Here is a 14508-nt window from a genome sequence, read left to right on the forward strand (position 1 = left end):
GCTTCGGCCTAGCTGAAGCAGCAGCCTCCTCTCCGCCCCCCCCAGCCCGCCCCCCGGATGACAAATATGACACTCTACAGTGTCATACAAGGGGCGGATCGAGACAGAAAGGGCGGGTTTTTTATAGCCTTGCTGCCTTTTTCCAGCTCTCCGCCCCCTTCTCCTCCTCTCTCCTCTGTCTCTGCAGCCATTTTCGGCTGCAGATTAACCCTGCATCTCCCGGTCTGCAGGACCAGGCAGCCAGTCTCCGGGGGGCACAGGACTGTGGATTTTCGGCGCTGGACCTAGGGGTACACTGGTGGGGTAAGATCACAGCTGGGTTATCTTTACTCAGCTGTGAATCCATATTACCTATAAGGCTCCCCTGTAGGTTCTCTACCCCTGTAAGGTCCATCTGCTGGCAGCACTTCTGCACTCTGTGCACTATGCCGGGCTCAAGGTCTAAGAGAACCAGGCAGAACTGCTATTATGCATTCTGCACAGCCTGCGGGACCGCTCTCCCCAGTAGCAGCACGTACCCGCATTGTCAGAACTGTATACAAACTACTGTGTCACAGCCTCAAGAAGCCCCTGCCAATGCCTCGGTGTCTAATGCCACACCGGAATGGGCTACTCAGTTATCGCAATCTATGACGCAGTCTATAGATAACCTAACTTCCACATTGCTTCAGGCTCTGCAGGGTCATGCCCCGGCTATGACCGTTACCCAACAACGGGAGAGCTTGACTCAGGAACAAGATGCCCCTGGCACATCCACGTCTAGGTCAGGACGCAAGCGGATCCATAGATCAAGTCCATCTGCGTCATCCCATAGCACACGGTCATCCCCCTCTAGGGAGAGACACCGTTGCTCCAGGTCATCTAGACCGTCCCATTCCAGGGACAGACAATGCAGATCTCCGCAATCCCCAACCAGAGAAGGCCTCCTCCCCAGCTCACCCAGCAGGGGACGCCTCAGTGATACACAGAATTCGGAAGGCATCTGCGACTCTGACTCAGACAGAGAAACTGAGGGGTCCCTGATCGCAATACAGCGCTAGTTGAGGACATAATATCGTCCATCCATCGGGTGCTGGACATTTCTGATCCGCCACCAGAGGCCCCAGAACATCAGATTTCCTTTGAAGGACCTCTGAAGCCGCCTAAGGTTTTTTTCTAACCACCCAGAGTTTAAGGCGATCCTTAAAAAACAGCTCTCACAGCCTGAGAAAAAATTCGCTAATCGCAAATATCTGGAGGCGAGGTACCCCTTCCCACAGAAGGACACCAAGGAATGGACAGATCCACCTGAAGTGGATCCCCCAGTCTCCAGGCTAGCAGCACAGACCCTCCTTTCACTGCCAGATAGCTCAACCCTAAGGGACGCAGCAGACCGGCAGGTAGAACGCATGGCTCGTTCAATTTTCGAGGCTGCAGGGGCATCCCTGGCTCCCGCGTTTGCCTCAGTTTGGGCTGCCAAGGCCATCCTGGCCTGGGCAAACAATTTACAAGCCTTCCAAGCATCCGCTCCTGAACTGTCGGACCAAGCGGTTCAAATTGCTGTTGTAGCAGATTACATGCTCCATGCAGCTCTGGATTCAGCAAGGGGAGTCGCGGGGATAGCATCAAACGCCATCACGATTCGGCGTATCCTCTGGCTGCGGGAATGGAAAGCGGACGCAGCCTCAAAGAAGTCCCTCACGCACCTCCCCTACCTCAGTGGGAGACTGTTCGGTGAACAGTTGGACACTATGATATCCAACGCCACAGGGGGTAAGAGTACTTCTCTTCCCCAACTGAAACCTAAACGCACTTACAAGAAGCGTAACCAAACTCGATTCCGATCCTTTCGGAATTCCTCCGGCTGGTCCGTCTCGCGTCCAGTACAAAATCGTAACCGTTCCCCACGCAGGGACAACTCACGATCGACGCAAAGGTCGGACAAGACCTGGCAGTCAAAAGCAGGCCAGTCTAAGCCCAGAGGAGGAAAATCTCAGACCTTCTCCTCCTCATGACTCACGGACTCCGGAAGACACCACACCAGTAGGCGGCCGACTTTTGCTCTTTCATCAAGTCTGGCTGCCTATTACAGAAGACAGGTGGGTCACGGAACTAGTGTCTTCCGGATACAAAATAGACTTCACCTCCAACCCACCGGACCGGTTCTTCCTCTCTGTCCCCCCAAAACCGCCAGCCAAGGCTCGAGCCTACCACCAAGCGGTCTCCTCGCTTTGTCAATCAGGAGTCATAGTACCGGTACCCACGACCGACCGTTTCCGAGGGTTCTACTCCAATCTGTTCGTAGTTCCCAAGAAAGGAGGCAGTGTACGGCCCATACTAGACCTAAAACAGCTCAACAAATATGTACGGGTCCGTCATTTCCGCATGGAGTCCCTTCGGTCCATCATTGCGTCCATGGAGAAGGGAGAATATCTCGCCTCCATAGACATACAAGACGCATACCTGCATATACCCATTGCACCTGCCCATCAGAGGTTTCTCAGGTTCGCAATAGGCCAGGACCACTACCAATTCGTGGCTCTCCCCTTTGGACTCGCCACGGCTCCCAGAGTGTTCACCAAGGTCATGGCAGCCACCATGGACGTCCTGCACTCCAGAGGCATAGTAGTCGTTCCATACCTGGACGATCTACTCATCAAGGCTCCCACCTTCAAGGACTGCGAGCTCAGCGTCTCAATCACAACCGATACTCTGTCGCATGGGCTGGTTAATCAACCTACAAAAGTCATCACCAACCCCGAATCAGTCCCTGACCTTCCTGGGAATGTTATTCAACACCTCCAGGGGTCTAGTGCTCCTTCCCAAGGACAAGGCACTGGCTCTCCGACTAGCAGTTCGCACCCTCCTCCGCAAACCCCCTCGATCTCTCCGGTTTGCCATGAGAGTTCTCGGCAAGATGGCAGCGGCAATAGAAGCTGTCCCATTTGCCCAGTTTCACCTCAGACCTCTCCAACTAGCCATTCTCAAGTCCTGGGACCGGAATCCCTTTTCTCTCGACAGGGAGTTCCAGCTAACGTCGTCAACCAGGAGGTCCCTGCACTGGTGGCTCAAGCCAACCTCGCTAGCAAAGGGGAAATCCTTTCTCTCAGGTCAATGGAAGGTCCTGACCACCGACGCGAGCCTGACGGGTTGGGGTGCGGTGCACCTACACCACAGGGCACAGGGCAAATGGTCCCCAGCGGAAGCGACCATGCCCATCAACATCCTGGAAATTCGTGCCATCCTACTGGCATTGAGGGCCTTCCATCACTTACTGGCAGCCTCTCACATCAGGATACAGTCGGACAATGCCACGGCTGTGGCATATGTGAATCATCAAGGGGGGACCCGCAGTACCCAGGCGATGCGGGAAGTGTCACATATCCTCCGCTGGGCGGAGGACACAGGGTCGGTTCTTTCGGCGGTCCACATTCCGGGTGTGGACAACTGGGAAGCAGACTTCCTCAGCCGACAAGGAATAGACTCGGGAGAGTGGTCTCTCCATCCCGAAATTTTTCAACAGATCTGTCTCCGCTGGGGGACCCCGGATGTGGACCTAATGGCATCCCATTTCAATGCCAAGGTCTCCAACTTCATTGCCAGAACACACGATCCGCGGTCGCTCGGAGCAGACGCTCTGGTTCAGGACTGGACCCAGTTCCAGCTTCTGTACATTTTTCCACCTCTCCCCCTGATATCCAGAGTGGTGAGGAAGATCAAACAAGAGGGAGTTCCAACCATCCTCATTGCACCAGACTGGCCCAGACGCACATGGTACGCCGACATCGTACAACTCACAGCAGACGCCCCTTGGCGTCTCCCCGACCGCCACGATCTTCTATCACAAGGGCCGTTCTACCACCAGAACTCAGGGGCTCTCAATTTGACGGCGTGGCCCTTGAGACCTGGGTTCTAACCCAGGCAGGGCTCTCGGCAGATGTCATTGGAACCATGATCAGAGCACGGAAACCAGCCTCTGCCAAGATTTATTACTGTACCTGGAAAGCTTTCTTTACCTGGTGCGAATCTCGTGGCCAGATCCCACTCCCTTATTCCATACCCAAAGTACTTGGTTTTCTCCAATCGGGTCTGGAGGCCAGGCTGTCCTTGGGCTCGCTTAAGAGCCAGGTGTCGGCCCTCTCAGTGCTTTTCCAAAGGCGCATTGCTACCAAGCCGCAAGTAAGGACTTTCCTTCAGGGGGTTTCCCGATTGGTTCCCCCCTACAGACGACCACTAGAAACGTGGGACCTCAACCTGGTCCTGACAGCATTGCAGGAACCACCCTTCGAACCTCTTAAGGAGGTCCCGCTCCGCCTTCTTTCCCAGAAGGTGGTTTTCCTGGTGGCAATCACCTCGCTACGCAGGGTGTCTGAACTGACAGCACTTTCCTGCAGACGGCCTTTCCTGGCATTTCACCAGGACAAGGTAGTTCTTCGTACGGTCCCATCCTTCCTCCCGAAGGTTGTGTCCGACTTCCACCTCAATGAGGAAATTTCACTACCATCCCTTTGTCCGGTTCCGGTTCATAGAGTGGAGAAGGCTCTGCATACGCTTGACCTTGTCAGGGCTTTGCGTATATACGTGTCTAGGACTGCGTCCTTCCGGAGGTCTGATTCCCTTTTCCTCCTTCCGGAAGGCGGCCACAAGGGTATGCCAGCTTCCAAAGCTACTCTTGCCAGGTGGATCAAATCCACCATACAAGAGGCATATCGCCTTAAGAATTCTCCTCTTCCAGCCGGCATTACGGCACACTCTACACGGGCGGTAGGGGCCTCCTGGGCCATTCGGCACCAGGCTTCGGCACAACAAGTGTGTAAGGCGGCCACTTGGACTAGCTTACACACGTTTACTAAACACTACAGGGTTCATACCCAGTCCTCAGCGGACGCGAGCCTGGGTAGACGTGTCCTGCAGGCGGCGGTGCCCTAAGTGTACGGGCCTGTCTGCACAATATTCGTCCATTGCTTCCCACCCAGGGACTGCTTTAGGACGTCCCATGGTCCTGTGTCCCCCAATGAGGCGACAGAGTAAAGGAGATTTTTGTGTACTCACCGTAAAATCTCTTTCTCTTAGCCTCTAATTGGGGGACACAGCTCCCACCCTGTTGCCCTTTCCGGGCTGTTGTAACTGAGTTCTCATATTGTTTCTTGAGCTCGTACATAGTTGCCTTCTTACAGGCATAATTATGTTATTCATGTTACGTTCCTCCTACTGCTTTTGCACAAAACTGGAGAAGGCTGATGCCGTCCAGTGGCGTATACTGCACAGGAGGAGCCACAGTTAATCTTTTTCAGATTATGCATAGTGTCGCCTCCTAGTGGACAGCAGCATAACACCCATGGTCCTGTGTCCCCCAATTCGAGGCTAAGAGAAAGATTTTACGGTGAGTACACATCTCCTTTTTTATTCTATCCAAAACTACAGTATCTGACTTTATATATTTTAAACTGTTTCCTTCCCTCTGAAAGGCAAGTAACTTCTTGCGGGCTTTCCGAACAATCCCAGAGGCAGCGGCATTGGGACTCATTTTGGCGGATTCAGATGAGGCCACAGGAAAAGTGAATCTGGGTCGTCTGATACAGAGCTGGTGTCGCTTTCTTTTGACACAGCTTCACCAAGAAACCCAAGAGCTGGAAGGTCCACAAGCTTATCGTGGTGTTGGAAGCTCCAGGTACGAGACTAGATTTTCTACTTCACCCCTTTAAAACATGAGCAAAGATGCTGGCTCCCCCACCCCTGCACACACCTCCCTAAACTGCTGACTACTCAGTGCTTTTGCAAAACTCTTGACTGGGACAAATAAGCATTTTATTTGGCCTCATCAGACTACCAAGTGAAAGAATGCCTGATGTGGGGAGGATATGCATATTAACCCCCTTACTAACAATACAGCTGGGGTCATAATGGGCTTATTTTTATTTTATTTTTTTCTCATGCTGCTTGTGTGGACCTTTCTGGGGGAAAAATGCAGCTTGTGTATATTATAGCTAACACTCTTGCATCAACCACAATTGGGTTTTGTACAGATTGTGGCTGTTAACCCCCTAGATGCTGCTGTCAAAGAGGGAGCCCTCTCCAGCTATTAGAAGTCTGTAACTGTCATCCTAATAGGTGACTTCTTAGCCACAAGGTGCATTGGCTACTAGCAGGCTGTCAGTGTAACACTGATCGCTGGTCTCATGCACTGCAAAACAAAGTGAAACGTATTCAATCCCAACTGTGGGATTAAGTGAAAGCTAAAAAAAAAAAAAAAAAAATTAACTTGATATTGTCATTCCCAGAACAACACCAATTACAAGACTGTCATATCGTGACATGATGAATGTCATACGCCTCCGCCCCACCACCAAAAAAACCAAAACTTCTCTGCTCCACCATCTATCGTCCAGAGTTTACTTTACATGAAGGGGGAGCTACCAGTGTATGTAATGGCTGCTCCCTGATCTCACTGCAGAGCTGTGTGTGATTATACCTGACACATCTGCAGGTTCTTTTCGGCTTCCATCTCCCAGGCAGGGTTGCAAAAAGCTTGCCAGAATTTGTACTGTGATGGTTTCTTGTCTCACACTGGTAACTCCCCTTCGTGTGAAAATAAAGTCCATCTCAAGAGTATCTTACAAACATTCCCCCCACCAACACCCATAACCTGGAAGAGGTAATTTACATAAACATTGTAAATTTCTCAACAAGGCATCGGATGAGAAATGCAGATGTGACTTCTCCTCCTTGTACCAGTGTGGATGGCCTTTGTCCTTAGAGGTATTCCATCTCAAAGATCCTATTCCAATATGTAGTAGGAATAATATATTAGCAAAAACAAACTATACTACATTTCGAATTGGAGGTATTTGGTATATCTTGCCCCATGTACAGGCATTGCAGAACCTTAGGTATCCATGGTTATGACCACTGATTGTGACAATTGACTAGTTTCTAGTGGTTCTAATCATGGATACCAAAGGTCCTGCAGTGCCTGCATGTGAGAAGAGACAAGGCGAGTCACTCTAACATAATACACAAGCGCCCTCGCTCCTCACTACTTGCCTTTGTCATACACTTTAGCAATTCCACAGATATGTAGACTTGTGGCTCAACCAGATGTAATTTCTGAAGCTGCAGTTAAGAAACTGGCCATGATCAAGGAATGGAAACCATCCTGGTTTTATATCTTACCTGGAAGAACTTCTGTTGGTGCAAAGTCTGCAAGGTTCCTCTATGGTTTTCTCACATCTCCTTTCATTCCTGCAGTTGGATCTTGAATCTGGGGCGGATGGTAAGGGAGTCAGTGATAAGTGCAGTTCCCACCTTACTGCACTTGCAACTCACTAGCAAGGTTGGAACAGCGCCTACCGCTTTCCCATCTGACCTTTCCCTTGTCTGCTGCATAGCTAACTATGGAGTTCTCTAAACGGGCAAAAACTGATTTGGGAAAAGTAAGGATGTACTCCACACATCATTCTTTCCCCCGTACCGGAAGTCCCCTGCCTCGGAATAACTCTTGACTCTGCCCTGTCCTTCAAATCGCACATCCAAGCTCTTTCCACCTCCTGTTGCCTCGCAGCCGGGTGTCCGCTATGTGCCAGGAGCGGTCACGGACCACCCCCGGCACACTGCGAGCAAAGATGATCGCAGTGTTCCGGCGGTACAGGGAAGCATCGTGCAGGGAGGGGGCTTCCCTCCTCCCTGCAGGCCCTGGATCCAAAATGGTCACGGGGCTGCATCCGGGTATTGCAGGGAGGTGGCTTACAAGCACCTGCTCAGGGCAGGCGCTGGTAAGCCAGGAGCCCTGCTTGTCAGATCGCTGATCTGACAGTGCTCTGCAAAGTGTCAGATCAGCTATCTGACCTTTTAACATATAAGGTTAAAAGTTTATGGGTTTTTGTTTTATCTAGATAAAAAAAAATAAAAAAATACACATTTAGTATCGACCCGACCTATAAAACTGTCCCACTAGTTAACCCCTTCAGTGAACACCATAAAGCCAAAAAACAACGCTTTATCATACCACCGAACAGAAGTGGAATAGCATGCAATCAAAAAGACTGATATAAATAACCATGGTACCGCTGAAAACACCATCTTGTCTTGCATCATAAAAACAAGCTGACGTGTTTCAGGCAGTACTGCCCTTAGTCATGGCTATGACTAAGGGCAGTACTGCCTGAAACGCATTAGCTTGTTTTTATGATGCACTAATAAAGGATAAGATTTTTATTCTATTTTAATCTCCTCCATTCAATATTTGCATGAGCTGGACAAGTGAGCGATTTCCATATTTTCAGTTTCAGAATGCATAACTTATTTTATAATGCTTACAAGAAACTCTTGCATCCCAGTAATTATCAGTTTGTTTACATCCCATATTTAACCCTATCTAACATGCATGTTTGCCATTTCAGCTGCTTTTCATCCTCTGGAGGTTCAGTGATTGGGCAGCTTTTTGGATGTGAAGTGGAAAACTGCAGCATGTGCCGCTGTGGTAAAGAGACCGTGCGTTTATCTACAACTCTACTCTTTACTCTGTCTTATCCAGAGACCAATAGTAATGGTATGTGATTGATTGTACTCGGGCTATTAGAATGCACTACATCGGAGGGAATAAATGACAGCTGATTCAGGTTTCCCAAACTAGGAGTCTGGTTCAACGATGTCCAGGCATGTTTTTGCTCTAAAACACTGCAGCATTTCACAGGTGTACAGGTCCTTCTCAAAAAATTAGCATATAGTGTTAAATTTCATTATTTACCATAATGTAATGATTCCAATTAAACTTTCATATATTATAGATTCATTATCCACCAACTGAAATTTGTCAGGTCTTTTATTTTAATACTGATCATTTTGGCATACAACTCCTGATAACCCAAAAAACCTGTCTCAATAAATTAGCATATCAAGAAAAGGTTCTCTAAATGACCTATTACCCTAATCTTCTGAATCAACTAATTAACTCTAAACACATGCAAAAGATACCTGAGGCTTTTAAAAACTCCCTGCCTGGTTCATTACTCAAAACCCCCATCATGGGTAAGACTAGCGACCTGACAGATGTCAAGAAGGCCATCATTGACACCCTCAAGCAAGAGGGTAAGACCCAGAAAGAAATTTCTCAACAAATAGGCTGTTCCCAGAGTGCTGTATCAAGGCACCTCAATGGTAAGTCTGTTGGAAGGAAACAATGTGGCAGAAAACGCTGTACAACGAGAAGAGGTGACCGGACCCTGAGGAAGATTGTGGAGAAGGACCGATTCCAGACCTTGGGGAACCTGAGGAAGCAGTGGACTGAGTCTGGTGTGGAAACATCCAGAGCCACCGTGCACAGGCGTGTGCAGGAAATGGGCTACAGGTGCCGCATTCCCCAGGTAAAGCCACTTTTGAACCATAAACAGCGGCAGAAGCGCCTGACCTGGGCTACAGAGAAGCAGCACTGGACTGTTGCTAAGTGGTCCCAAGTACTTTTTTTCTGATGAAAGCAAATTTTGCATGTCATTCGGAAATCAAGGTGCCAGTCTGGAGGAAGACTGGGGAGAAGGAAATGCCAAAATGCCTGAAGTCCAGTGTCAAGTACCCACAGTCAGTGATGGTGTGGGGTGCCATGTCAGCTGCTGGTGTTGGTCCACTGTGTTTCATCAAGGGCAGGGTCAATGCAGCTAGCTATCAGGAGATTTTGGAGCACTTCATGCTTCCATCGGCTGAAATGCTTTATGGAGATGAAGATTTAATTTTTCAGCACGACCTGGCACCTGCTCAGTGCCAAAACCACTGGTAAATGGTTTACTGACCATGGTATTACTGTGCTCAATTGGCCTGCCAACTCTCCTGACCTGAACCCCATAGAGAATCTGTGGGATATTGTGAAGAGCAAGTTGAGAGACGCAAGACCCAACACTCTGGATGAGCTTAAGGCCGCTATTGAAGCATCCTGGGCCTCCATAACATCTCAGCAGTGTCACAGGCTGATTGCCTCCATGCCACGCCGCATTGAAGCAGTCATTTCTGCCAAAGGATTCCCGACCAAGTATTGAGTGCATAACTGAACATTATTATTTGATGGTTTTTTTGTTTGTTATTAAAAAACACTTTAATTTGATTGGCCGGGTGAAATATGCTAATTTATTGAGACAGGTTTTTTGGGTTATCAGGAGTTGTATGCCAAAATCATCAGTATTAAAACAATAAAAGACCTGACAAATTTCAGTTGGTGGATAATGAATCTATAATATATGAAAGTTTAATTGTAATCATTACATTATGGTAAATAATGAAATTTAACACTATATGCTAATTTCTTTCTCGCTTCATTGGGGGACACAGGTAACCATGGGTGTATGCTGTTGTCACTAGGAGGCTGACACTATGCAAATAAAGAAGTAACTCCTCCCCGGCAGTATACACCCTCCGACAGGCACCAGGCAACTCAGTTTTTTGCTTAGTGTCTGTAGGAGGTGGACCTGGATCTAACACCAGATCCGCATTTCTTTTACAGGGATTTGTTGTGTGTTTTTAATCATTTCCCCTTTCTTTTTCAGACTCTTTCTTCAGGGTAACAGGGTGCAGTTTTCTCACCCTGTTGTCCCCACTTTGAGCGACCGAGAGAGCAGTGTGGTATCACCCACATCGCACCCTCTCGGACCCGCTGGGCAGGACTCTGTCCCCTGTCACCCATTCGGGTGTTCAGGGTGACCCTTTCTTCGGTGGCCAGTCCTGCCCGTTTCCCCTCCTCATCCCTCTCCTCGGAGCGGGCTGAGAGGAAGACGGCAGTCCCATCCAGTGACCCTCTCCCCCTGTTCAGGGGTCGACACCGTCTTCTGCGCCGGAGAGTCGTGGCGCGGGAAGGAGGACTACTTCCAGGACCCTCTATCTACCAGGGATCCTGATGATTCCTCATCTGCAGGTAGGGAATCTTCAATCAACAAACTCCCCTCCCCCACCAATACTCTGCCCAGCGGCGATCTCCTCTTACCATAGGGGAGCATCTGACAGGGAAGTGGGCTGCATATTCGGGCGTTGAGACCACGTAGGAATGGGAGCAGGAAGGCTGGCATCTTTTCCCCCTCCTTATTCAAACTTGCAGGCCCGTTCGCCCGCCATTTCTCTCTGCCTCATGTTTTTGCTTTCTTAGCGCTTGAGCGCCCTCTGGTGGTGGCCGGAATTAGTGCGGCCGGGATGTGCAGCGTCTCCCTGCTTTTCCCTTTCTTACCGCTTGAGCGCCCTCTTGTGGCGGTCGACGGTATAGCGGCCGGATTGCTTTCAGTTTTACAGGGGGCGTTCCTTTCTTTCCCCCCTTCGGTCCTGTGCACGCCCACAGCGTCGCACTTTCTCTGCGCTCTTTTCTCCTGCTTCCTGCTCCCCGTCAGCGTGTCAGCGTCTGCTCATCGCGTGGGACACAGGATTTCTCGGGGGAACACAGGCACCTGCGGTTACCGCTGTCTTTCACAGGCTCAGCGCTACCTTCTACTCTACCTGGCAGTATTCTCTGGGGACAAGGTAATATCCACCTATGTCCGACCCCACCCCGGCCTTTGCCCCTACGGCCATCCATTACGCCTGCGCTCACTAAGAAAAAGTGGGTTTCAGGTCAGCCTTCTCCTTTCTGCCCGTCCTGCGTTCCTCCCACCATGTCAGCTCCCCTGGAAGCTTCAGGGTCCCGGGATGAGTGCACCCCCCTCCCCCGGAGTGGGCTGTTGCTATGTCTCAATCTGTGTCCGACCTGACTAAGGTTTCTCAGTCCCTGGTCCAGGCACTTGAACGCATCCCGCTTCTCTCTAATGCCACCAGTGCCACGAACGCCTCTCACGGCGATTCGCCCGCACCTGTCCTAGACTCTCACAGAGGCAGACCGGACAAAAGAGACAGAAAACGGACCTTATCTAGATCCTTCTCCAGTTCACCGGACCACATCGGGATTCCCCTATCTGCCCGTTCCCCTTCCTCACAGGCGGACCTCGGGTCTGACGTAACTTCTCAGTCGGAATCTGACTCGGATGCAGATCAGACTTCCGGAACACAAGACATGGTTGATAGCCTTATTTCAGCTATCGTTCAGACGCTTGATCTTAAGGAGGATGAGGCAAGCTCTCAGGACGTCTCCGTTGCTTTTAAACGGATTAAACGTCCCTCTAGGGTTTTCCCTAATCACAAGGAGTTTGACAACACTACCGCCACTCACTGGGAAAACCCTGGCAAGCGTTTCCCAGGCAGGAAACTGCTTGATGTGTTATACCCTTTTCATTCCGACCTGGTCTCCAAGTGGTCCGAGTCTCCTAAGGTCGACCCGCCTGTGTCCAGGCTATCCTCACACACAGTTCTGTCTATTCCGGACGCGGCTTCCCTTAAGGACCCCTCGGACAGACAAATCGAGGCGCTAGCAAAATCAGCATTTGAGGCCTCCGGAGCCTCCCTTTGCCCTATTTTCGCCTCATCATGGGTAGCCAAGGCTGTATCAGCCTGGGCCAAGACCCTGCGCAGGGGCATTTCGGCCTCTGCTCCTGCTGAAGAACTGTCTGAATTAGCGGATCAGATTTCACTGGCAGGAAAATACCTGATGAATGCCTCCCTTGATGCAGCGGCCTGCTCTGCCAGGGCTAATGGCAACATTGTCGCCATTCTCCGGATTCTTTGATTAAAGGCGTGGAACGCTGATCCCGCATCTAAGAAATCGCTCACTGGTCTGCCCTTCCAGGGCTCCAGACTCTTCGGCTCGCAGCTAGATCAAATGATCTCGGACGCTACTGGCGGTAAGAGTACCTCCTTACCCCAGTCCAAGCCTAAACGTCTCTTCAACAGGAGGGGTCCCCAGTCCTTTCGTCCCTTTCGGTCTTTTGCCTCTTCGGGAAACCCCGTCCAGGACCGTTCCTCCTCACAAGGCGACCGTAGAAAACCTTCTTTCAGGCCTCCGCCACGCTGGAGAGCCAAGAGCCACCCCGAAAAACCATCGGGATCTCGGGGCCGCAGGTTTTCTAATAAATGACGGGTCGCCCCCACCTGGAACTCCTTCCAGGGTGGGAGGCCGCCTTCTTCTATTCTCAGAGGTTTGGCTTTCAGTAGTCGACGACACCTGGGTCAGGGAGATCGTCACGTCAGGCTACAAAATAGAGTTTTCTTCGCCCCCCAGGAAGACGTTTCATGCTCTCTCGTCCTCCCAAACAGCCCTCTCATCTTCCAGGGCTTCTCCAGGCCGTCGATTCGCTCCTCGCCTCGGGAGTCGTAGTGCCAGTGCCTTTTCGCCAGCGGTTTTCCGGGTTTTATTCAAACCTGTTCGTGGTTCCAAAAAAGGACGGCTCTCTCCGTCCGATTCTGGATCTCAAACGATTGAACCGCCACCTTCGGATTCAACACTTCAAAATGGAATCTCTGCGCTCGGTGATCGCGTCCATGGAGCCGGGAGAGTTTCTGTGCTCAGTGGACATTCGGGATGCGTACCTTCACATTCCTATTTGCGTGCAGCATCAGAGGTTCCTCCGATTCGCGATCAGGGAGCATCATTACCAGTTCACTGCCCTCCCCTTCGGGCTGGCATCTGCTCCCAGGGTCTTTACGAAGGTCATGGCAGCTGTCATGGCCATCCTGCGTTCAAAAGGGATTCTGGTAATCCCATACCTCGACGACCTATTGATCAAGGGCTCATCCCAGGGGGATTGCAGCCAGAGCCTCCATCTTACTCTGGACACCTTAGTTCGCCTAGGCTGGTTGATCAACTACCAGAAGTCTTCCTTGATTCCAACCCAGCGGCTGGAGTTCCTAGGCATGGAATTCGATACCTTTCGGGCTCAGGTCTTCCTTCCCAAGGAGAAGTTTCTCTTCGTCGGGGTGTCAGAGCGCTAAAGGGTCCGAGTCCTCTGTCCCTTCGTCTAGCCATGAGAGTTCTGGGGAGAATGGTCGCTTCTATGGAAGCGGTCCCCTATGCTCAGTTCCACTCTCGTCCTCTCCAGCTGGCTCTTCTGTCTGCCTGGGACAGGAACCCGCTTTCCCTGGACCGTCCGTTTCGCCTCTCCCCCAGGGCGAGACAGTCTCTCTCTTGGTGGACGCTGTCCACCTCCATTCTGCGCGGGAGGTCATTTTTACCCCCCCACTGGCAGGTGATTACCACCGACGCCAGTCTCCAAGGTTGGGGAGCGGTCTTTCTCACAGCCCAGGGCTGCTGGACTGCTCGAGAGGCGTGCCTCTCGATCAACCTCTTGGAAATCAGAGCCATCTTCCTAGCCCTCATCCGCTGGGAGTCCCTCCTTTCGGGAAAGCCGGTCCGCATTCAGTCGGACAACGCCACGGCCGTGGCATACATAAATCACCAAGGGGGGACTCGCAGCAGTCAAGTCATGGCGGAAGTAGCAAAAATTTTCCGCTGGGCGGAGGGTCATGTTCCCTCTGTCAGCCGTCCACATCCCAGGGGTGGACAATTGGGAGGCCGACTTTCTAAGTCGCCAGGGCATCGTGGCGGGCGAGTGGTCTCTTCTTCCAGCAATCTTCAGCCAGATTTGCCAGCGGTGGGGCGTTCCGGACGTCGACTTGATGGCCTCCCGGGCAAACCAC

The 14508-nt window shown here is 51.1% G+C and overlaps 1 protein-coding gene across 2 annotated transcripts in view; it reads left to right on the forward strand.

The window, feature by feature from the left end:
• The window catches only part of PAN2 (poly(A) specific ribonuclease subunit PAN2), a 67108-nt gene that overhangs the window by 21312 nt on the left and 31288 nt on the right, over window positions 1-14508 (forward strand). For both annotated transcript variants that reach the window (XM_077297582.1, XM_077297581.1), the window contains exons 12-13: window positions 5448-5650; window positions 8379-8527. In XM_077297582.1, coding sequence (XP_077153697.1) covers window positions 5448-5650; window positions 8379-8527 — 352 coding nt within the window. The remainder of the gene's footprint in view (window positions 1-5447; window positions 5651-8378; window positions 8528-14508) is intronic.

This window comes from Ranitomeya variabilis, chromosome 3 (genome assembly GCF_051348905.1).
Source record: "Ranitomeya variabilis isolate aRanVar5 chromosome 3, aRanVar5.hap1, whole genome shotgun sequence".
In the NCBI taxonomy this organism is placed as follows: domain Eukaryota; kingdom Metazoa; phylum Chordata; class Amphibia; order Anura; family Dendrobatidae; genus Ranitomeya; species Ranitomeya variabilis.